Source organism: Xenopus laevis, chromosome 9_10S, assembly GCF_017654675.1.
Source record: "Xenopus laevis strain J_2021 chromosome 9_10S, Xenopus_laevis_v10.1, whole genome shotgun sequence".
Lineage (NCBI taxonomy): Eukaryota > Metazoa > Chordata > Amphibia > Anura > Pipidae > Xenopus > Xenopus laevis.
The window spans coordinates 47,444,768-47,469,543 of NC_054388.1; the positions used below are offsets into that span (position 1 = coordinate 47,444,768).

The 24,776-nt window shown below is 40.5% G+C and overlaps 1 protein-coding gene across 1 annotated transcript in view; it reads left to right on the forward strand.

Moving 5' to 3' along the window:
* The first annotated feature begins 717 nt into the window (after nucleotides 1–717).
* The window catches only part of dpp10.S (dipeptidyl-peptidase 10 (inactive) S homeolog), a 76,477-nt gene continuing 52,418 nt past the window's right edge, over nucleotides 718–24,776 (forward strand). Inside the window, exon 1 of the mRNA XM_018238631.2 lies at nucleotides 718–954. Within this exon, the coding sequence (XP_018094120.1) occupies nucleotides 898–954 (57 nt within the window). The 5' untranslated portion in view covers nucleotides 718–897. The remainder of the gene's footprint in view (nucleotides 955–24,776) is intronic.

Here is a 24,776-nt window from a genome sequence, read left to right on the forward strand (position 1 = left end):
GGGTATATAGGACAGAGTGTAGGGGGTATAAGGGACAGGGGATATATAGGACAGAGTGTAAGGGGTATAAGGGACAGCGGGTATATAGGACAGAGTGGAAGGTGTATAAGGGACAGGGGGAATATATGACAGAATGTAGGGTGTATAAGGGACAGGGGGTATATAGGACAGAGTGTAGGGTGTATAAGGGACAGGGGGTATATAGGACAGAGTGTAGGGGGTATAAGGGACAGGGGGTATATAGGACAGAGTGTAGGGGGTATAAGGGACAGGGGTATATAGGGCAGAGTGTAGGGGGTATAAGGGACAGCGGGTATATAGGACAGAGTGTAGGGGTATAAGGGACAGGGGGTATATAGGACAGAGTGTAGGGTGTATAAGGGACAGGGGGTATATAGGACAGAGTGTAGGGTGTATAAGGGACAGTGGGTACATAGGACAGAGTGTAGGGTGTATAAGGGACAGGGGGTATATAGGACAGAGTGTAGGACGTTGTGGCAGAGAAGGAGTGAGGGAAGATGGATAAGGAGTATATGGCAGGTAGAGAAAACAGGGAGGCAAAGAGAGCAGGGAGTCCTGTGCGGTCTCCCAGTCAGTGTATAGGACAGCACATAGACATTTATACACACACACATATATATATATATAAGGAGTCTATAGTGGAGGGGGTGCAGGGAGGGGGCTGGCAGGAGGGAGGGGCTCGGTGCAGCCGCATCTCTCCCCCCAGTGTGTCTGTGCGAATGTGTCGGTGTGTGCGTGCGAGTCGCTGCGCGAGTCCGGGAGACTGAGGGAACCGCTCGGCTTATTCCGCAGGATGCTGCCCGCTCTGCCTGCTCCGCTCTTTCTGCCCCGGGCCCCTCATTGACCGCTGCATTTACCCATAAGCCCCACATCACAATGACTGCCAGCAAGGAACAAGCAGCCGCCAGTCGGGGCCCCAATCCCCCGGAGCAGGTAAGAGCCTTCACCCCATCTCCCTCCACAGGCACCAATGGGCGAGCAGCTGTGTCCCCGGGTACCTCTCTCTTGTACAAATCATGTTGGAGGCGGCGGAGGGGGGACACCGAGATCTCCTGGGTATCGCTCAGCACTTGGGGGTTAATAACAAAATTCCCTGGCAGATTGGAAGGAATCTGTAACACAATACCCCCGGGCACCGCTAGGCACAGGAATATGTGTGGAGGGGGCAACCAGCAATATTTGATGATGAGCAGCAGTCAGAAGTGACACTCGTATATACCGTAGGCTTATATTCAGCAGCCTGGCAATGCAGGGGGGCACCATACACTTGTTATACACACTAACATATTCACATACACACACGTCTAGCTATAGCATCTATCTATTATCTATCTATATACGATGTATTATCCATCTCTGTATTATATATCTATTTATCTATCTGTTATCTATCTATCTATCTATCTATCTATCTATCATCTATCTATTCTATAATCTATCTATCTATCTATCTATCTATCTATCTATCTATCTATCTATCTATCTATCATCTATATACTTATCTATCTATCTATCTATCTATCTATCTATCTATCTATCTATCTATCTATCTATCTATCTATCATCTATCTATCTATCATCATCTATCTATCTATTATATCTATCTATCTATCTATCTATCTATCTATCTATCTATCTATCTATCTATCATCTATCTATTCTATAATCTATCTATCTATCTATCTATCTATCTATCTATCTATCTATCTATCTATCATCATCTATCTATCTATTCTATCTATCTATCTATCTATCTATCTATCTATCTATCATCTATCTATTATATAATCTATCTATCTATCTATCTATCTATCTATCCATCCATCCATCCATCCATCCATCCATCCATCCATCCATCCATCCATCCATCCATCCATCCATCCATCCATCTATCTATCTATCTATCTATCTATCTATCTATCTATCTATCATCTATATACTTATCTATCTATCTATCTATCTATCTATCTATCTATCTATCTATCTATCTATCTATCTATCTATCTATCTATTATATATCTATCACCTCACTGTTACTATTATTATACCGTTGTATAAACATGTAACACTGAATTCTTTACACAAACTGTATATAAATATTGATCTGTGCACATACTGACTTTACATACATGAAAACAAACTGTAATTACACACATGCTACTCTGTTTACGCACTTGCAACATACTGATTTCAGATGCCTGTATATTATATGGTGTAAAAAAAAACATGCTGTTTTATTTTTTTGGACTTTGAATTTAACCCTATTTAGTAAATGTGGCCCTGTCATGGACCTTTCAGAAAACTCTACATTCTGACTATTGGGAAGGTAAAAAAAAGCCTTAGCCAGGAATGAACCACCCCTGCTTAAATGCTGCAATGTATGTCCTCCCTTGCTCAAATAATGTATGTTGTCAGGTTAGCTCCTCCCATGTGTAAATGTTATTCAGTTCTAGATTAGCTCCTCTCCTGTTTAATTTCATTCAGTTGTCGTATAACTGTTTCCTTGCTTTAATTATATCTTGTTGCATGCTTAGCTCCTCCTCTGCTTAAATGTTCCTCCACTCCTTAAAGGGGAACTCATTTTGACAAATAAAAGAAAAAGTCATTCTAAGCAATTTCCCAATATCCATTCATTCCTCGTTTTCACTGGGTTTATAGTTATGTGTAACTGTCATTTCTATTGTCTGTCCCTTTTGGTCCTCAGTCTTGAAACAATGTACCAGAATCCAGATGTTTAATAGACTTGTGAAGAAGACTGTTGCAACACTGTTGCAAGAGTCACAACTAGCAGTGAAGAAATAACAGTTACATTAATAAATAACCAGTCGAAACCAGTGGCTATAGTGTTTAAAAGGCCAATAGCTATGTACAGCAGAGCAGTGCCCAGTGTATGCTGTTCAGTAGGCCACTATCAGTGTATATATAGGTTACTGGGTCAGTATTTAGTGTTTAGTATGGAACAGGGCAATATATATTGTATAGTGCACAGCTGACCAATTGCCAGTGATGCTGTTTAGTTGGCCAGTACAGGTATGGGATCTGTTATCCTGAAACCTGTTTTCCAGAAAGATCCGAATTATGGAAAAGACATTTTCCATATACTCCATTATAATCAAATAATCCAAACTTTTAAAAATGATTTCGTTTTTCTCTGTAATAATAAAATAGTACCTTTTACGTGATCCAAACTTAGATATAATCAATCCTTATTGGAAGCAAAACCAGCTTATTGGGTTTATTTAATGTTTACATGATTTTCTAGTAGACTTTAGGTATGAAGATCAAAATTACGGAAAGATCAATTACCCGGACAAACCCAGATCCCGAGCAGTCTGGATAGCAGGTCCCATACTTTGTAATTTGTGTGCAACAGACTAATACCCACTAAACACAGAAAGAAATCGGCATCTTGGTCTAACCCACGGTGAGTCGTTGACCAGCTGCTAGAAGCACCCTTGCGCCAGCACTTTATATGCTAAAATAGCATATATGCTATAAATGCTAAAAAAAAACAATATTTATACACAAAGAGAAAAATAAAAATAAAAAAGTGGGCTAATACCACTGTATAGTGTTCAAAAGGCCAAGCAGGGCAGGAACTATGGGTAGACAATATTACATACTTTTACACATAACTATAAACCCAGTGAGACAGAGGAATGAATGGACATTAGAAAGAGGCTTAGTGTTATATTGCTTCAGGAGGCAGAACCAGTAGTGTAGAGAATATAAACAGCCAAACACTGGCAGAAAATAGCAATGACAGTTACACTTTATCAGTGTAGGACTGAGGGGCTCCAGGGGCCCGCATGCACCCGCTCCAGGCCCCTGACCCCCCAACTTCAGGGCCGCCACCAGCAACAATCCCCCACCCCAATCGGCACGTACCTGCTTCTTCTTTCGGTTGGGACAGGGAGAGGCAGGTAGGAGAGATATACAACTGAATTACTAGCACTTTGCTTGAGGTCTCCCAAGAGATGTAAGGTGGCATTAGTTGTAATTTTTTGTAGTTTTCCCCAAGAGATACAAGATGGAGTTAGTAGTAGTATCTTTCGGGGTCATTCTTTATAGTGTTTTTAAGAAAGCTGACAGATTTTCATCCACTAATATATTAAACAAAGTATTTGTTAATTATCACTTGGTTTAAGCCAGGAGAAGCAGATCTGGGCCGACGGGGCCCACGAGGGTTTGTTTCCAGTGTCCCGCTAGCCCAGTATGACCCTGCACTTTGCAGGGATGGATATTCTGCTTAGAATTGAATTGTCTCTTAGCAAGCAAACCTAGTATTGGGGTGAAGTTCCCCTTTATTTTCTAATCTATAAATAGCATATCAAATGACACAAGCCCAGATCCTTAGGGAATAGTAATAAAGGAATGGAAAGTCATGCATTCACCAATCAGAATAGGAGGGTGTGAGTGACCTGAGACAGAGTCCAAATGAATTTTGGAAAAAATGTAAATACACAGAGAAATTTCACAAAGTGCTGGCCCTCTGGGTGGATTGGTTAAATGAACACTGACATGCATAATCTAGGCTGATTTAGGCCTGCCAAAAACTGGATCATTGTGGTGAATATTTTATACGCCATAGGGTGACCTGTTTTCCCTGCTTCACTGACACTGCAATAATGAATTATTTGCTGAATTGTGCCTATGCTGCCATAGAGATTATTCTTTCTCAATCACTATCTGATAGGATAACCAACACTTGGCAATTGCCCACAAAATGTCGCTCAGACAAAGTAACGCTAGAGAAAATTCGCTAGGAAATCTTCAAACTAACGAATCTTCGCTGACAAAAGTAGGGCAGTAGTGTTCTTTTGCTGAGACAAAATTCCGTATTTTGATGAATACGCGTATTCATCACAAAATAATGTCTGTCGTAGTTGCTTGAAGTATGGCGAAGATTTCAGAAGCAAAAATTTGAACAGTAAATCTGCCCCAAAGAGTGGTTAGTAGCATTTTCTTTGGAGCTTCCCCAATAGATATATGGTGGAGATAGCAGCACGATGCAATGTGAAGTTAGTAGCACTTCCCTTGATGTTTCCTAAGAGATGGGAGGTGAAGTTAGTAACAATATCCTTGTGGCTTCCCCAAGAGATAGAAGGTGGAGTTAGTAGCACTTTCTTCAGGATTATCTGAAAAGATATGCAAGTGAAGTTAGAATCATTTCCCTTGGGGTTTCCTAAGAGATGGAAGGTGAAGTTAGCAGCACTTTTCTCATGGTTTTCCAAGGGATGTAAGATGGAGTTAGTAGCACTTTCCTGGTGTTTCCTAAGTGATACAAGTTGGAGTTGGTAGGATTTTCCTTGGAAGTTCCCCAAGAGATACAAGACTGATTTAGAAGCATTTTACTTGGGTTTTTCCCAAGAGATGTAAGGTGTAGTTAGTAGTAGTTTCTTCGTGGTTTCTCCAAGTGATGTAAGGTGTAGTTAGTAGCACTTTCCTTTGGGTTTGCCTAGAAATGCTAGTAGAGATAGTAGCACATTCCTTGGGTTTTTTTTCCAAGAGATACAAGGTGGAATTAGTAGCATTTTCTTTGATGTTTCTCCAAGAGATACAAAGTGGTGTTAGTAGCATTTTCCATGGCTTTTTTCCAAGATATACAAGGCGGAGTTGGTAGCACTTTACTTCCCAAGAAATGGAAGATTGAATTAGTAGCACTTCCCTTCCCCAAGAAGTGGAAGGTTGAGTTAGTAGCACTTTTCTTGGGGTTTCAGCATGAGATGCAAGATTGAGTTAGTAGCTCTTTCCATGGGGTTTCTCAAGAGATACAAAGTGGAGCTAGTTGTACTTTCCTTGGATTTTTCAACAGAGATACAAGATCAGGTTAATAGCACTTTCCATGGGGTTTCCCAAATAGATACAAGGTAGAGTGAGTAGAACCTGTCATTGGCTTTCCCCGACAAAGTGGATTAGTATCAGTTTCCTTGTGGTTTCTCAAGAGATATAAGGTTGAGTTAGTAGCATTTTTCTGAGGGTTTCCCCAAGAGATACAAGTGTTAGCGACACTTTCCTTGGGGTTTCTCAAAAGATGTAAGGTGAATTTAGCAACACTTTCCTTCCCCAAGAAATGTAGTTAGTAGCACTTTACTTGGGGTTTCCCAATAGATACAGTAAATAGTGAAGTCTGTAGAAATTTCCTTGAGGTCTCCTGGAGCGATACACAACTGAATTACTAGCACTTTGCTTGAGCTCTCCCAAGAGATGTAAGGTGGCGTTAGTTGCAATTTTGTGGGTTTTCCCCCAAGAGATACAAGATGGAGTTAGTAGTAGTATCTTTTGGGGTCTTTCTTTATAGTGTTTTTAAGAAAACTGTCAGATTCTCATCCACTAATATATTAAACAAACATTGTATTTGTTAATTATCACTTGGTTTCAAGCCACAAATCTTGGAATGGCTGGAACAACACCTTATATGGAATTTAGCAGTGCAGTCACATATTCGATTCTGAAGGTCATTAGGGTCACAAACAACAAGGTTGTGTTTTGTTAAAAGGGTTAATGATAATATTGTGTCATGTCTGAATTTCTCTCAGGGACTTCCTGAATGCTTTAATTTTATAGAAGGGTTAAGCACATTTCTTCCTCTCCAACCAAATGAATAACAGCATTGCTGGGCAGAATTGTGATGGAAAAAAGGCTTTCTTTGGACCATGAATGCAGGTCTAGTCTTCAGCAGATAAAGAAGATGGCAAAAGGAATCACCATATTTTTCACTAGACTTATGCACCATGGTATAAGTGTTTTTTCCACTCTAACGTAAGGAGGTTTCTTCAGTACTAACATTCTACAGGTCTTTATATTGTTTAAACGTATTATTATTCTGTTCTATGTATCATATTACTATCTTGACTACTCCACCCCACTGAGTTGTGGTTTGGCTAAGCAAGAAGAAGCTTCTGGGATTGTTCATGTATTTTTTTTTTTTTAGAAAATACTTGTTTAGTACCTGACCCATCTGGGATATTGGCCTTACTTCTTGATGCATAGTTATCTGGCAAATATATTTCCTTCCCCAACTGACAGTCAATTAAGTCACTTCTAATGTATTTTCTTTTACTCTTACTCTGACTGACCATCTCAGAAATTTCCATCTCACTCTCCATCTTACCCCTTCACCTTACTTTCATCTTATTGTCCATCTAATTCTACATCTCACTCACCGACAGAACTTATCTCACTCTTCTTCTTGCTCTTCATCCAACTTTGCATCACACTCTTCATCTCTATATCCACCTATTTATCCATGTTGCTCTCACTATCCATATTTCTCTTCATCTCACTGGACATCTCTTTATCAATTAACTTTCCTTTCCATCACACTCTCCATTACAGAACTTATGTCACTTGTCTTCCTACTCTTCATCCCAATTTCCATTTCACTCTTCATCTCTTTATCCACCTCTTTATCCACATTACTCAAACTATTCATTTTACTCTGAATCTCACTGTAGATACTGTATTTTATCAACTTGCTTTCCATCTCAGTCCCCATCACAGAACTTATCTCACTCTTCCTCCTGCAATTCATCTCACTTTCCATTGCACTCTTACTCTCTTTATCTCATTATCCATATCACACTGTTAATTTTACTCTCTATCTCAGGCTAATTTCACTCATCTCATTCTCTTTATCCACCTTACTTTTCATCTCACTATTCATATTTGTCCACCTTACTCTATATCTCACTATTCATCTCAATCTTCACCTCACTTTCCAGCTCACCCTCCATCTCTTTATCCCCCTCCACACTATCAACTTATCCCCTTCACTCTCTGGGTGAGGGCCTGTGTGGATACTTTCCCTTCCCCCTTTAATCCTCATGAGAGGTGATGCTTTGTCTGCAACAGGGACCATAGTTACATTATATGTCACAACCCATATAATTATCAATTTCCCTGACCATGAGCTATCATTGTACATGGAAATGTTGGGGAGATGGCGCCTTTAGGCAGCATTGTAGAGTTGGTATGTCAGCAGACTTCTAAATGTACTCTGGATCAAACTCAACAAGCACTGAACACAAACTCTTTGCCAGAATTATTATTCTCCCTCAGTCTGAATTGCCTACAAATCTTTAACTGTTTTCTTGGGATAGTGTATCTCATTACAATGATTAATTATCACAGACGTGACCTTATTTGAAGTGTAGTCTGCCAGGAGCAAAAACGAAAGATAATTAAAATGAAATGTAAAATGTTGCTGCTGTACAGAGCACACGAAATCTGAGAAATAAAATATTGCCCTGATATGTCTTTTGTAATAAGAGGTTCTTCTCAATACACCTGCAGAATTGTGTTGTACTCTGTAGAGTTTGGGAAAACGCATGGCCTTCATTCTGACTCAAAGGTGACACAGAAGTGCTTTGGCTTTCTTCGTCCACATAATTCTATTCAATGAGCAGTGTGGTTCCTAGACACCTAACCTTTACCTGTTACTATGAATGGAATTCTTTCTTCTGTTATTGTCAAGTCTTAGAGACAGTAAACTTAGCGCATGTGAAAAAGGCGAGACATTAGATGTGAAGGTTCCCTGTGGTTTGAGATGTAATTTGGTTTGACAAGGGGAGATGCTTCCTGGATAATAAATGCCATCAAGTCACGTTGCACAGCAATTAGTCATTCTGGCCAACTCATTCCTCCTCCATGTGTACCTGATCTGGGAAGGACTGGATATACAATATAGGTACAGTGAATCCCCCGACCTGAGCAGATCTGAAAGGGCTGGAAATACAGTATATACAGTGACTCATGTTGTGTTGGGAGATGGGGAAAAGCAATTCATTGATTAAGTCAAGATCAGGGGGAAATAGTGGTAAGATGAATAGTGTTGATGGTAAGGGCAAAGAAGCTAGTCTTTTCTTTCATTCTATCTGGTTTTTCAACCCCCCATCCTGTTTCTATTTAGAGCCCCTCCATCTTGTTTACTCTTCTGATCCTCCATCCTATTTCCTCTTCCAACCTTGCCCTTTTATTTACCCTTCCCTATTCTGTCTACCTTCTCAATACTCCATCATTTCTACCTTCAAAAAGATTCATCCTGTTTCCCCATCTATTCTATCTTACCCACCAGCTCCCCACCCTGTCAACCCTTCCATTCTTTTCCCTCTTCCATCTCCACCATCTTATGACCCACTCCATCCCTCCACCTATTCCAAGGGCAACTAACATGTTTGTGTCCCGCATCCCTTACCCAGACCCCTTTCTTTTACCTCTCATTAACAATTCCCTTTCTTTTCAGTACTGCTGTAACTGTAAGTAGTGAACATGATGATATATGTATGTATATATATATATATATATATATATATATATATATATATATATATATATATATATATATATATATATATATATATATATATATATATATATAGGGATTTTATACTTACTGGAAAATCCTTTTCTAGTAGGCCCGAATTGTCAGTGCAAACGTGTGGGTTAATGTCACCTGATCTCTGGAGGCAGGACAGAAGAATAAGTCTCTTGACACCTCCCCTACTAGATAAATTGTGATTCCACCTCCCCTTGCCAGTTTGTTTCTAAAGCTTAATGAGGTGAAGTATCTCAGTGAAAAGAGGTTAAGAGAAAATTTAGTAATATAGAGAGAACCTAGTGTCCACAGACCCATACTAAAATCAGCCTGGGTGGGACTTATTGCACAGTTCGGGCCTACTAGAAAAGGATTTTCCAGTAAGTATAAAATCCCTTTTTCTCTAGTTGGCCCTCCTGTCTGTCCTGTAATTTAGGGTTTGTAATGAACAGAAACGTGTTATAACATTTAAGTTTTACAGTATAATTCAATAAAAACAGTGGAATTTTTACTATGCCAACTATAAAACATTGAAGGAATACTGTTACTGTGTAGTCATTAAACAATGAAGGCTTTACTGTGCTACCGCAGCCTGTAACACCTTGTGGCCAAACACGGTCAAAGTTAAAGCAACTTTATAAAAGTGTTAGGAGAAGCCCAAGTTGCTGCCCTGCATATCTGTTCAGCTATAGACAAGTTCTACAAGGCCCATGAAGTACTTTGTGCTCTAGTAGAGTGAGCCTTGACTTGGAATGGCTTCAGTTTCTTGTTCATTTTGTAAGTAAAATTGATTGTCTCTACTAACCATCTAGCAATGGTTCTTACGGAAACTCTTTGACCTTTGTAAGTTGTAGAGTGTGATATCAGCAGAGAGTCTGATTTCAGTAAAACTGCAGTCCAGTTTAGATATGTCCAAATTGTTCTCACCACATCTAGTTTGTGTTACTGTTTCTCTTTATCATTAGCTGGGTTTGGGCACAGGGATGGTAAAACGAACTCCTGATTGATATGAAATCCGGAGACTACCTTTGGAAGGAACCCTGGTACCATTCTGAGGACGACTTTATTCTGATACATAACGAACCATGGTTCTTTGCAAGAGAGCACCGCCATTTCTGACCCTCTTAGCTGAGGTTATTGCTATGAGGAATGCCACCTTTAGGGCCACCTTACTCCCCCTCGGTAAGTCCCAAGGGGGAGTAAGGTCTTTAAAGGACAAGGAAAGGCAAAAAAATAAAATCCTATTTTTACTTTAATGAAAAAGAAACCTATCTCTAATATACTTTAATTTAAAAATGTCTACCGTTTTTATAAGAAACCTAACTGTATGCAGTGAAATTTTCCCTTCATTTACTGCTGTGGATAGGAATTGTCAGACGGTCCCTAACTGTTGGGCAGGGAAACAATCATAGTTATGAACAGCAGGGGGAGCCCCCACCTTACTTCCCAGCCATGCAGAACTCAAGCAGCTTTGTTTTTTTCCCTGTAGGGCAGTCGGCGACTGTGTAGAGATTTGTACTGGATTTTATTTTTGCCTTTACATTCCCTTTACTGTTTCCAACTCCAGCTGCAGGGACAAAGATCATGGAGCCAGATTTAAACAGATAAACTGGGATTCTATTTGGAGGATACTTTGCTGCAGCCACTGGTTATGGAGAGTTGGAGAAAGTTTGTATTAAAGGACATGTAAACCCTAGAAACCCTTACCATGTTTTTAGGTTGGGCATATATTCCCCACACAAAATGCATCATTGTCTCTGTATTGGGTCAGGTAGTATCTGTATCCCCTATGTTAGCCTGCACTGTAGTGTTTTCCTGAATGCAAGATGAGCTTCTGGCAGATATTATTTGACTTGTGCTGTTTTGATAATTTATGATGATCCCTACGCAGCCCAGACCACAATGAGCATGTGCACAGTCTTGTCTTGCAAAGATGTTTAACAAAGTTACAAGATTGTGGTATGGTTTTTGAGCCTGGAGAAGTATCTTTATGGCCATCAAACTGAGCATGGGTAGGTTGTGGTGTCTGGCTGGACCCTGGATGAGGAGGTCTGGTCGTAGAGGTAGTGCCACGGTTTGGACACTGACATGTTGACTAAGTCCATGTACCATTGTCTGTTCAGCCAGTTGGGCGCAATGAGGATGGTTGCGACTCGCTCCTGCTTTATCTTGGCAATTATTCTGGAAAGGATTGTCAGTGGTGGGAACGCACACACCTTGTTGAAGGTTTATGGAATTACCAGTGCAAGCTGCTCCCGGATCTCTGGTCTTGACTAAGATATCTATGTCTGGTACGCCCCACTTATGTACTAGTTGTGCGAATACCTTGTCATGCAGTGCCCATTCCCCTTGGTCTATTGAATGAATACTGCTGATATGACTGGGATGGTGTTTTCTGCCCATGTCATCACCTTTGCTACCTCTGCTCCTTGTGCCTCCCTGTTTGTTGACATAGGCCACCGCTGTGGCATTGTCCGATTGTACTCAGACTGGGCGGCCTCGGAGTCTGTCGGACCAGCCCTGAAGCGCTAGGACTATCGATTGTAGTTCCAGGATGTTTATCAGAAGCTGTGATTCCTGGTATTCCCAACTCCCTTGTAGAGTGAGTGCGGTATACTGCTACCCATCCAAACTTGCAGGCGTCGGTTGTAACCACTTCCCACTCTGGTCGTGTGGAATGTGAGGACAAATGAGCATGGACTGTCCACCAGGACAAGCTGTCTCTGGTTGTGGTGAGCATGGGAATGATCTGTTGAAGATCCTGGTGATTTTTGTTCCAATGTTGGAGCAAGTTGTAGGGGTCACATGTGGAACTTTGCATACAGTATTGCTTCTAGTGCTGCTACCATGTAACCTAGTATCTGAAGACATTCTGCCACTGATACCCTGTCCTTGTAGAGGAAGGACTGAGTACTGCTGATTTAAGTTTGGACTTTGTCTTCTGTGAGTTGGACTGTCTGGTGTTTGGAGTCGAACATCAGTCCTAGAAATTGAATTCTTTGTGATGGCATGAAGGAGCTTTTGCATTGGTTTATTAACCACCGTGTTGTTGCAGGACTTGTATACAGATATCTGAGCTCTCAGGAGTAAATCGCCCAGGTATGGTAGGATGTGAATTCCTGTGCGTCATAGGTATGCCATAATTGGTGCTAGGACCTTTGTAGGACTGGTCTGAAGGAGCCTTCTTTTTTTCTCACAAAAAAGATGGAGTAGAAGCCGCAGAACTTTTGAAGTTCTGGAACTGGGGTGATGGCTCCTGCCTGTAGCAGAGAATAGATTGCTAGATCTAATGCCTTCCTTCTTAGTGGGGAGGGCAAAGGCGGAACAAATCATTTTGGAGAGGGGCTGAGAAGGGAATTTTGTATCCACTTCAACTCTTGTTGAGATAAGTCAGTTTCCTGGATTGTCTCGCTGGTTGCTGCCATTGAGTTCTATTACTTAGTGATCCCTGGTAGGCATTGTTATTTTGAAAGGATGAGGATTGAAAGGATCGATAATTTCTTTGTGGGGTAGACCATGTTTTTTTGTTAGAAAGCCTATTTGGCTGGTCCAGTCACCCTTTCTTTCCCATTGGAAGGAAGGTACTCTTACCCCTGTCACCTCTGTAATCTGTTTCAAAAAAAGGTCAAACAGTGAATCTCCTGAGAATTTGAGGTTGAGTAGTTTGTTCTTAGAACCTTTGTTGCCTGACCAGCGACGTAGCCATTAAGCCCTTCTGGCAACCACTGTACTAGCTGTGTATCTTGCCTCTAGTTGGGCTAGTATGAAGCATGAAGTTTGTCCACCTCTGCAGCTAATTGTTGTGCTGATTCAGGTGGCTGATACATCAGTTCCTGGGCCCAGTGTTTTGCTGTATGTTCCAGTCCCACTGCTGCGGTTGCTGGACCATAGGATTGCTGCTGATTGGGTATAAGCTCTTTTAAGAGCTGACTCCATGAGGTCTTTAAAAGCTGCATCCTCTGTTGAGAGAGCAGTTTTTTTTTTTTTCCATTTGAAATTTTTTATTTTTTATATATCAATATAATGCTGACATTCATCTTCATTATACAGAAATATTTACTCATCTTATAATATACCTTGTTATGCATACAATTAAATTTATAACCCCAACAAATTAAATAATAAAAGTTAAAAAAAAAATAATTACAATTTCGATTAAACAAATGAGTACACATGAGTACACATGAGGTTGTTGTAGTATGGAGTTATTGACCACTAACAATATTAAATATGACAGACCATGTAAAATATATACCATATCTTATAATCAACATCGGTCTATTCCCGTGTAAATTGGATATTTGGAGATATAAGGCTCCCAAGTTTGACGGAACTTATTTACTTCATTATTTACCAGTGCCGTTATTTTCTCCATTACCAATAGCTCCCTAATTTTAGCCTGAATAGAATCCCACATATGAGGAATAGAGCCTTTCCAATGTTTAGCTATGCACATTCTAGTAACAAGGCATATTTTAAGTATCAGTAATGCAGTAGGCTCATTATATGTTTTATTTTTTGGTAGTAGATTTAATAGAGCAATTTTAGGGCAAGGTAAAATATTTAACCTACATATCCTACATATTTCTTGAAATACCCATTTCCATACCTTTTTTACTTGAGGGCAATCCCACCACATATGCATATATGTCCCTACCTCCCCACATCCCCTAAAACATTGGGGAGAGATCGTATTTTGCATTTTATGGAGTTTTTGCGGTGTCATATACCATCTCGCAATTGTTTTATAGCCTTTCTCTTTTAATAAGGTATTTGTTGAGATCCTGAAAATATTTTGGTATATCTGACTCCAAGATTTCTCCTCTATTAAGATACCTAGGTCTTCTTCCCATTTAGTTTGAAATCCCGGAAGCCTATTAACTCCTGTGTGGATAAAGTGATCATATAATCTAGAGATAGATCCTTTAAACTTTAGACCCTGTTTACACTCCAGTTCATACCTGGTATAATTCCCATCATACCCCTCTTTTATTAAAGCCTTTATCCAATGTGATAACTGCAAATAGCTAAAACACTCACCTATGGGTATATTATAGCTTTCTATTAAACTATCAAATGATATGATCCTATTTCCAACTAGAAGATCTCCTACTCTTATAATCCCCTTTTGTATCCACCATTGAAAATACATTGTTATCTTACCAGGCTTAAATGTAGCATTTTGAAACAGGGGTGTCAACAGGGACCTTTGCCCAGATAATCCATCTCTGATTTTATGAGTTGACCACAGTCCTAGGGAATGTCCTACACAGGATGTAGCTTGTTTCTTTTCTTGCAATATGGGCACATTCCACATAGAGTCAGCCAGATTAAAATTGGGATGTAGCTCCTGTTCTAATAAGACCCACCTAGGCTTCTCTTTCTTCCTATGCCAAGCTTGGATCTGTGTAAATTGAGCTGCTTTGTAATATAAAAACAGGTCTGGCGTTCCTAATCCACCCTTATATTTACTCCTCTGTAACGTTTTTTTACTTACTCTAGCTTTTTTACCTTCCCAGATAAAATTCTCTATGGCTCTTTGTAAAATTTTTCCATTTGTCTTAGGATATTTAACGGGTAAGGTTCTAAACAAATATAAAATCTTAGATAATATGTTCATTTTTACACTATATATACGACCTAACCAGGAAATACTATATCCCTTCCATAGTATCAGATCCTTTTTTAACTTGTTTATCAGAGGTGAATAATTTAACTGCTGAGAGAGCAGTTTTTTTTTTGATAGGCGTGCAACTGCAGAATCAACTTTAGGGGTTTTATCCCATATCTTACCCTGTTCTTCTGGAATAGGGTAGGTGTTGTAAAATCGCTTGGTCAGTCCTGAACAGCGATCTGGTTGTGACCACTCAGTGTCTATAGTCTGAGTTATTGTTTTAAATATTGGGAAAGAATGTGTTTTTTTTTCATGTGCACTCCTAGTACTTTATCCGCTTTAGAAACTGCTACTGACTCATCTCTAATCTCTAGAGTCTCCATCATTGCCTTTAAGAATTTGGATGAGACCTTTGGTTTGGCAAAGGCATTTGGTTGCTCTACGTTGGAATCACTATCTGATTCTGATTCCTAATGTTTGCAAGTCAGAAGTATGGCCTAACTCCACCTTCTGGGAAAGAGGCTTTGGGTTCAGAGGAGTCTGAAATGATCTCCTGGGCCCTCCTAGCATGTGGTGTATGTGGAGGCAGTTTGGATGGGGATGGTTGTTCTTGTAGAAATGAAATCAGGCGTTCAGTTAACCCATTGTAGGTATTGTCTCTAAACAGAGAGTTATTCTCTGGAGTAGAAGAGATTTGTGGTGACAAGATTGGTGCCTCTGGTGGATTACAGTTCGAAAAATAATTGTGTTCAGATTTCCTCAGTGTGTGCTTGCATTTCCTGCATTTCACCACTTTTGGTGTGCCCTTTTAGTGGGTTTCTTTGCGGATTTGGCAGTCTGAATATCCTCCCTTAGCTCCCTCAGGTAATCTGATCTTTGCATAGTTCTGTTAATACAGAGCTCTTTTGTGGGCAATGGTAAACTCACTTGGAGCTGCAGAGCCCTGTTATGAATCTCCTGTGCTTTGGTGTAGAGTGTAAAATACTTTGTGTACCTCTGCAGAACTTCTCCAGTGTGTGTGAAGCACCGTTTGATTGTGACATCATGATGTCAAACGCATGGCATGCGGCTGTGTCAAATAATTAGTCACGTGCGTGACGCGAATGGTGCCAAAAGCTCCAGCGAATAAGGGCGACAAAACAAGGTACAATAATGGTCCCCCTTAAAAGTAGGAGAGTGACTGTAAAAAACTGTAGTTCTTTTTACCCTTACTTTATCCAGTTATACTAAAAGTGTTGGCCATAAAAAGTAATAAAAAGGTAGCTCAGCTTACAGTTTACTCCAAGTACAAGTGCTGCCGATTGGTATTGGACCTACAAACAGCATGTTGTGCACTGATTCCACTTGCTGTGATCTAAGCAAGGAGGGAATTACTGGTCTGGATGCCTTTTGTTCCTTTGTGCAGCATCTAGGGCTGACTTGCTTCTGGTGATTCCACTTGCTGCAGGCTGCTAGCAAGGAGGGAAAGACACCATACGTTGGGAGACAGTTCTGCATGCCTCCATATTCCATTAATAACTGCTCCAAGCAGTTTGCTTCAGGTGAATCCACTTGCTGCAAGATGCTGGCAAGGAGGGAATAAACACCAAATGTTGAGATATATGTCAGCATGTCCCCATCCTTGAAGGTAAAATTGTAAACCTAAGAAGAAGAAAATAAGTAAGAGTAAAACGTTTCTGTCCTTCACAAAAAACTTGCAAGGGGAGGTGGAGCCAGAGCTTATATGCTAGAGTTAGGGTCAATAGACTTATTCTTCTGTCCTGCCTCCAGAGATGAGATGAACCCACTCGTTTGCACTGACAGGAGAACCGACTAGAGAAATATATATTTATAGCTGCCAATAAGCACTTAGCTTTTAGTGGCCAAGTGCAGATAATAAGAACAAATAGGCCATAGCAACCAAGCTGCAGGTAGCTGTTACTTTCACAGTGCAGTGTCAATAAAGAGATCAAGTAACCTATAGCAACTAACAGAGTCAGACTGGGCCATCAAGACACCGGGAAAAAACCCGGTAGGACCTCTTGTGGGCCCCCCGCCAATCCGGATCTGCACCCCAATCCTTTGATTTGCTGGCTTCTTCCTGCGAGGAATGCCTGTAAAACATAGTGTGCGTGCTGGTGATGGAGGGGGCCCTGAACATAGGGTTGCCACCTTTTCTAAATTTTTTTACCGGCCGGTGGGGGGACGGGAACAAAAAGTTGCGGTCTGTGATGCAAAGGGGGCAGAGTCATGCACAGTGACGCAAAAGGGGCTGAGCAACACGCGCAATGGCCAGAAGCCTGAAAAGGTAAGTACTGAGCGAATTGGGGCGGGCCAAGGGCTTTTTCTTAAGGGTATTACAAATTACCAGCAACTGCATTGCCGCTAAATTTGTAATACTGGCCCTGGCCTTGGCAGGTGTTTTACCGGCTAGGTGGCAACCCTACCTGAACAGCCCCCCCAGTCCGACCCTGGCAACTAATCTTGAATTATCAGGGTAGTGCAGTTAGAGTAATAGAGCAATATCCAATAGGAACCAATTAGAGGTAAGCTACCACTTTCCTAGTGCAGTTGCAAGTATGAGATCAAGTAAACTATATCAACCAAACGACAGTTAGCTATTTATGGGGACCTGTCACCCAGACCTAAAAGGCTGTATAATAAAAGTCCTTTTCAAATAAAAGATGAACCCCACATTATTATTTTTTTCCTTAAAACATCCATACCTGTTATAAACATGTTTAAAATTCTTAGCTGTTAATCATTTATTGCCTGTGGGTGGGGCAGGCAGTTACTTTCACTTTCATTTCTGCACTTCCTAGACATCCCTGTACTCCACACATTCCCCCTATCTCCTTGCCATCTTTTTGAGTAGCCAGTGCACAATGAGCCATCAGATGCCATTCTGGAGCATAAACAGGAATTTGGCATGATGTAAAGCTTGCCTTAGTTACAGTATTCACAAAATGGCGCCTGCCTGCTTGCTGTGATCGTGATTTCTTAGACTAAAAGAAACAAGATTTAATCGTTTATATAGTGTAAGTGAAATTTATTGGGCTTGACTAACATCATATTATAGGATTTGGAATTATTTACTCGGGTGACAGGTCCCCTTTAATGACTTAATGCATTTAAAATAACGAGAACTATTACCTATAGCAAATCATCAGTTATCTGGCCGAGTGCAGGTAGAATAGCCAAAGCAAGAATCCCAGGGTAAATAGTTACTTGTTACTAGCTGAGTCCACTTAGTATAACAAGAGCAGACATCTGATTGGTAACTCTGAGCCCATAGAAACCAATCTATGGTTAGCTGATACTGATATAGGGTAATTAGAATAATGAGAGCAATAGTATATTCCCTTATTGGATTGATGGATTTAAAATAATGAGAGCATTACTAGTAATCAGTTTACAGTTACTAGTTAGTACACTGCTGCAATTAGAATATTGAGAGAAATAACCAACCAATCAGGAGTTAACAGTTATTCCCCTAGTGCATTTAGAATAATGAATGCAAGTAACCCATAGCAACCAATCAGCAGTTAGCTGTTGCTGACCTTGTGCGGTTAGAATAATGATAGCCGACATCTGATTGGTTACTATGGGCAACTAGATTTGAGAAAACTTTGCTTGTGTTTGTGCATGAATTATTCACATGCAGAGTCACTAGTTATTGCAGTGTTTGTATCAGGCACATTGACTGAGCTTTTCTTCTAGGAATTTCTAGTGTTCCTCTGTAGTCTTGGTGCCACTTTGGTGTCTTGGGTTGAGAGCACAAATGCCCATCTGGACTGAGATAGATTGGCATGATAAATTCAGGAGATTGTGTGGATGTTTTGGTGAGTTGGTGGCAATAATCTGGGGAACAGAGAGCTAACATTCTGGAGACTATTAAAATGTTGTGCAGATTATCTAGATATTTTCCATATTCCCTGGCCTCCCTGTGTTCCTCTCGTCATTCTGTGCAAGTGATTTTGTTTTGTTTTGTGAGGGGAAAAGCCTCTGGTGGCTGCGAATCTTGGGAGTCTGTGATTGGTCGATGGCTGTATGTTCCTGGCCAGGGGGCATTGTACAGCAACCTAATTACTGTGGCTGACAGATACAAATGAGTTAATGTTACTCCGTTGTACAGAGAATTTGATGGGAGTATAAACTAGATATGGGTAGTACGATGCAGACTGTGAGATTATTTGCAATTGGTCTATATATTTTATTAGGGAGGTTTTTGAATTATTTAGGTATTTGTTCAGCAGTACTCCAGTTTGGAATTTCAGCAGCTATCTGGTTGCTGTGGTTCAATTTACCCTAGAAACCAGGCAGTGTGAATGAAAGACTGGAGGATGAATAGGAGAGGGGATGAAGGATAAAAAAGTAACTGTAACATTATAGACTCACAAAGTAATAGGTATTTGGCTGCTAGTGTCAGTGACTCCCATTGGAATGCTTGAAAGAAAAAGAAGGCAAATAATTCAAAAACTGGAAAATATAAAATGAAGACCCAATGAACAATTGCTAGAAAAGGCCAATCTTCAACATACTAAATATTAATGTAAAGGTGGCCAAAACCTTTAGGGAGAGCTTTTTCATTCCTTTTCATTACCAAACAAAGACAATAATTGTGATATTGTTGTATATGTATACTCTCTATTTCAGCACAGTGCATGTAAAACAGTCATTGTGGTAATGAGTGTGTTCTCCTCTTGCCTGCATGGATTTCCTATGGACATGGTTGTCATCAAGCAGTGTTGGATCCAATACACCTGCCTGGTCACAGCTATGATGCAGCTAAATCTGCCCCACTTTATCCACGCCCTGCCCTTTTGGTGGAAAGAATTATGCCCCTTTTGCAGCAGCTCAGGGCCCCACAAGTTTGACAAAACTCCTGCCTATCCCCCATTCTCCCCCAAGCTGCACGTTGCGTCTTCATCCCACAGTCATGTCCTATATTTGATGCAATCAGTTTGTAGATGCGACATTTGTATTACCAACATTAGTTTTGGCGCACCCGACGTAACGCCTGCGCTTCCTTTCATTGTGTCGGAACGGAACAAGCCGCACCATGTAGTTCCAGCCTAAAGCCTTCTGAAAACAGAAGGTATTTGCTTGCCTCATGGCTCTAAAATATTAGGCTATGTCTGTGCTATAAAACCAGTGGTTCTGGATAAGGGGCGCAATTATAGATGAAGCAGACCCTGCGGCTGCAGGGAACCCAGGAGGCATAGGGTCCCCACAATGCCCTAATTCATATACAATTCCTACAAATATTGGTTAAACAGGTCAACCTCTAGACATTTTGGGGGCCTTAAAAATAATTTGCTGTGGGGCCCAGTAATATCTAGTAACGCCACTTTACTGGATGTATAGTTGGTCACAGGGACATAAAAGAGTGATTGGCATGTCTCTGCCCATAATACCTTATATGAAAATCTAACCCTTATTTTGGTTATTAAAGGTGTTTACCTTTAAGTTAACTTTTAGTATGTTATAGAATGACCAATTACAAATGACTTTCAATTTTTGAATTATCTACCTTCTTCTTCTGACTCTTTGCAGCTTTCAAGGGGGGGGGGGCCCTGACCCCATCCAAAAAACAAACGCTCTGTAAGGCTACAAATTTATTATGATTGCTACTTTGTTACTCATCTTTTTATTCTAGCCTCTCCTATTCATATTTCAGTCTCCTATTCAAATGAATGCATGATTACTAGGGTAAATTGGATCCTAGCAACCACATTGCTGAAATTGCAAACTGGAGAGTTGCTAAATTAAAAGCTAAATAACTCAAAAACCACAAATAATAAAAAATTAAAACCAATTGCAGATTGGTGACTTTATACATCGTACTAAAAGTTCATTTAAAGGTGAACAACCCCTTTAAGGCAGTGTTTGTATATGGCATGAGGCAAGTAAATACTTTCTGTTTTCAGAAGGCTTTACACTAAATATTAGCTAATAACCCTGCACTTTCATAATATGAGTTACTAACCCTGCACATCCCTAATTTTAATTACTAACTCTGCACTTCCCTAATATTATTTACTAACCCTACACTACTCTGACATTAGTTACTAACCCTGTCCGTCCCTATTATTATTTACTAACCCTGCCCATCCCTTATATTAGCTACTAACCCTGTACTTCCCTAATATTACTAAACCTGCACATCCCTGTTAGTTACTAACTCTGCACTTCCCTAATATTAGTCACTGACCCTGCACTTCCCTAATATTAGTTACTAACCCTACCCATCCCTTATATTAGATACTAACCCTGCACTACCCTAATATAAGCAACTAACCCTGCACTTCCCTGATATTAGATACTAGCCCTGTGTATCTGCAAGTTGTTTAAATGCCTCAGTTTTGCGTGTGGTTTCGTGGTTTTGTGGTTTGCATTAGTGTTGTAACTGAGCCCTGGCCCCTGGAAGGGTTTCAATTGCAAATAACCTCATAGAAAACCCCAAATATATAATGAATAGAACCTTACTTAGCTCAACCTCATTTGATATTCATTTTTAATGTCTAGCGGTTTCTGAGATATTGGCAATTTAGGCCGCTAATCCCTGGCTTTCTGCTCAGCAGTGTCGGAAACGCAAGGGTTAACCGGCTAGGCAGATAGGGTCAATGACACTCTGGTGCTCAGAACAGGGGTTTATTCCTTGGCTCCCTTACGACCAGTCTGCATATTGAGTACATGTGCAGAATTCATCAGCACAGAGCTTTTCAAGATTGTTCCCATCAGCTCCTGTATCCGTGAAGCTTACAATCAAAGGTCATTATCACATTCCCATATGCCCCTGCCCCAATGGAACTTACAAACTAAGGTCCCTATTTGTCTCTGATTTGAAAGTTATACATTCTCTTTATCTGTTATAGTCTGAATTGTTTTGGAATAGAGTGGTTCATTCTCTATTATTTTATACTGTATACACCATCCTTTATATGTAGAGTGGGAATGGCAGAGATTGGCTCCTGTTGAGTAGGAATGATGTGCTGGGACCCCTTATCACAAAGCATTAATTTCCATTGGAATTTAGAATTGTTCTATGGGAAATAAGTTTAGGGGGGGCACATGAATGGATACAAGTTTTACTTCCATGTTTGGGGGACCCTCAAGATTACAATACCTGATTACTGCAAGCTTCTCCCCTCTCAATTTATTCTCTTAGCCACTTTCATTGGGCAAAGGGGAAATAAATCTCCTGCCAAAAAGGGCACATTTTTATTTGATAAGTTCTAATTAAGCCTTCGGAATGTAAAATGATAGTAATTAATCAGCCTGTCTGAGCACATCCACCTACTGGTGCTAGGAACACAATGCGCTGCTATATTTATGAGGCACCATATGCATGACAGTTTAATGCATATTCAGGGGGGCCTTAAGGCAGGCTGCAGTGATACTGTACCCCATATTAGTGCAGACTGAGGGCTGGAGATTGTAAGAGAGAGAAAGAGAGAATATTATAACCCAGAGGGAAACCAATTCTTGAATTCTGTAGGTATTCTATAGTTCTTTCATCTCTGCCCCCCAAATCTTGTACTATAAATAATTCACCTAAGATAGTAAAATAATTGAAGGGGCCATAAATAGTATCAGTCCGCTGGGCCTGGTGTGTTGTTGTCATGGATGTTCCAGAATTCCATGCACTAGGGATTGTCAAAGCATTCAGGAATGGTGTCCTTTTCTAGGAGCTCTGGGATTTGGGTGGGGGTACTCTGTAAAAGACAGGGTTGGGTGGGTTTGGGGAGATACCTGTACAGAAGGGATTCTGTTATAGTGACCTTGAGCAGTTTTTAGCTATACTGAGATGGTGTTGTCCACATTAGTGAGGGAGGTACCTTTCCTGAGAAGGTGGCATCCACATTTTTGGCAGGGTACCTTGCCTGAGAATGTGTTGCCCACATTAGGAGAGAGGGGAATACTTTCCCTGGGAGGGATACCTTCACTGAGTGGCTGTTATTTACATTAGGACAGATCTGCACATATGCAAACCCCACACCTGCCCTAGAGGTCTTCCCACTCACTGGGAGATTTCTGCAGATGAGTTGCTAAATGTAACGCCGTCCAATAAGAAGAAGATGTGGGCAAAGGGTGATGAATTATTCAGTAGCTGAAATTTAGCCAGAAATCTGAGGCTTGTGGTGATGGGTTGAGGCTAAAGGAGGGCAGGGTGTGAAACAGGAGAACATGGTGTTTTCATTTGTGGTTTTCGTGTTTTCCTGCATGTTCAATGTATATACTCATTTATTGTACAGTTCTGCGAAATATGTTTGCATTTTATAAATACATGATATACAGGCACAATACACTCTCAACTATACACACAGTACATACAGTAGATTTACAGTATATATATATATGTTGCTGCAATCCTATTCTACGAAAACAACTCCCAGCATTCATTGTCAGCCTTGTATACACAAAGTTTGCTCCTCATGCTGTAACACTCCCTGAGTTATATTTTGACTTAAAGAGGAATTTTTGGTGGCTTCTGCATTCTCCTTAACCTGAACAAGGCGAGTCTGGGGCTTTTCAGTGCATCATAATTTTTAGCAAATCAAATCGCCCAAACTGTTTTTAAGTGGTTACCACTGGCTATGCGCTATTAGCGGTTGCTGAAAGCATTACTCCAACAGGAACTGATATCCTTCCCTTTTGTCCCCTATTGCCCTAATGCCTCTATCATCTCCTTCCACCTTTCACTATTGTCTCCATGTTGTCCTACTTTTTCCATCTTGCCCTGATGTCTCAACCTTCCCCTACTATATTGATCCTACCTTTTCTTCTCTGTCTTGCTCTACTGTAGGATATAAGGCAGCGCTCGTACACCCTGGCCTTCTGAAATAAACGCCTGGTGCACGGTGATGGAGAGATCGGCACCCTCCTAATCAGACAACTCCAAAGGATTCACTGGCACTCAAAGGCTAATGCATGCAGGGATGAATCCTTGTGTGTTTTGCAGTTGTGCAACGTTTTGGGGTTGTACCCATTTGTCTGACAACGTTGCACAACTGCAAATAAACACACACGGGTTTGTCCCTGCTTGCATTAGCCTTTGAGTGACAGTGAATCCTTTGGAGTTGTTCTACTGTCTCCATCTTTACCTATTGTGTTCTGTCTTGCCTCCATATTGTCCAACTCTCTCTATATTGCCATGCCACACTGTCTCAATAATGCCCATCTATTACCATATTATTCTACTATTACTTCTCCCTTACTGCCCTTCTGTCTTTCAGTTTTTTTCTCAGTCTTGCCATGCTGTCTATATCTTGTCTGTGACCATAATGTCCTACTGTCCTTGGTTTTTATTAAAAAGTGCCAATTTTCTCTTTGATCTCCTGCACTGACGACAGATAAAGATACAACGTTTCTGAAACTTATATAAAATAAGAGAATTTTTTTGCAGAGAGCCCAGAACACTAAGTACCTGCACTTCAATACATTTATAACAATTTAAGCTAAGCAAAGAAACAATTGTAACTGTTTAAGATAAGCAGGTCTCTTGGGATAATGGACTCAGCTTAAATGGCAATGTCACCTTCATAAGCAAAACTGTTTACACATAAAACGGCCCTAAGACTTTCATAACCTCCTTAATTTGTAAACTGGACATGATAATTAGGGGGTGTGGTACAAAAAACACGGTAGATCTTTTTGTCCCTCTTTTTTTTATCTTATTCTCCTGCCCTACTCTTTGCCCCTTTTTAGATTCATGGTAAGGCCTCACCTGGAGTGTTCAGTGCAGTTTTGGGCTCCAGTCCTTAAGAAGGATATTAATGAGTTGTGTAGAGTTTAGTGATGTACAGCTGCATTTGGAAGAGGAATGGAAGGATTGAAAGGAAT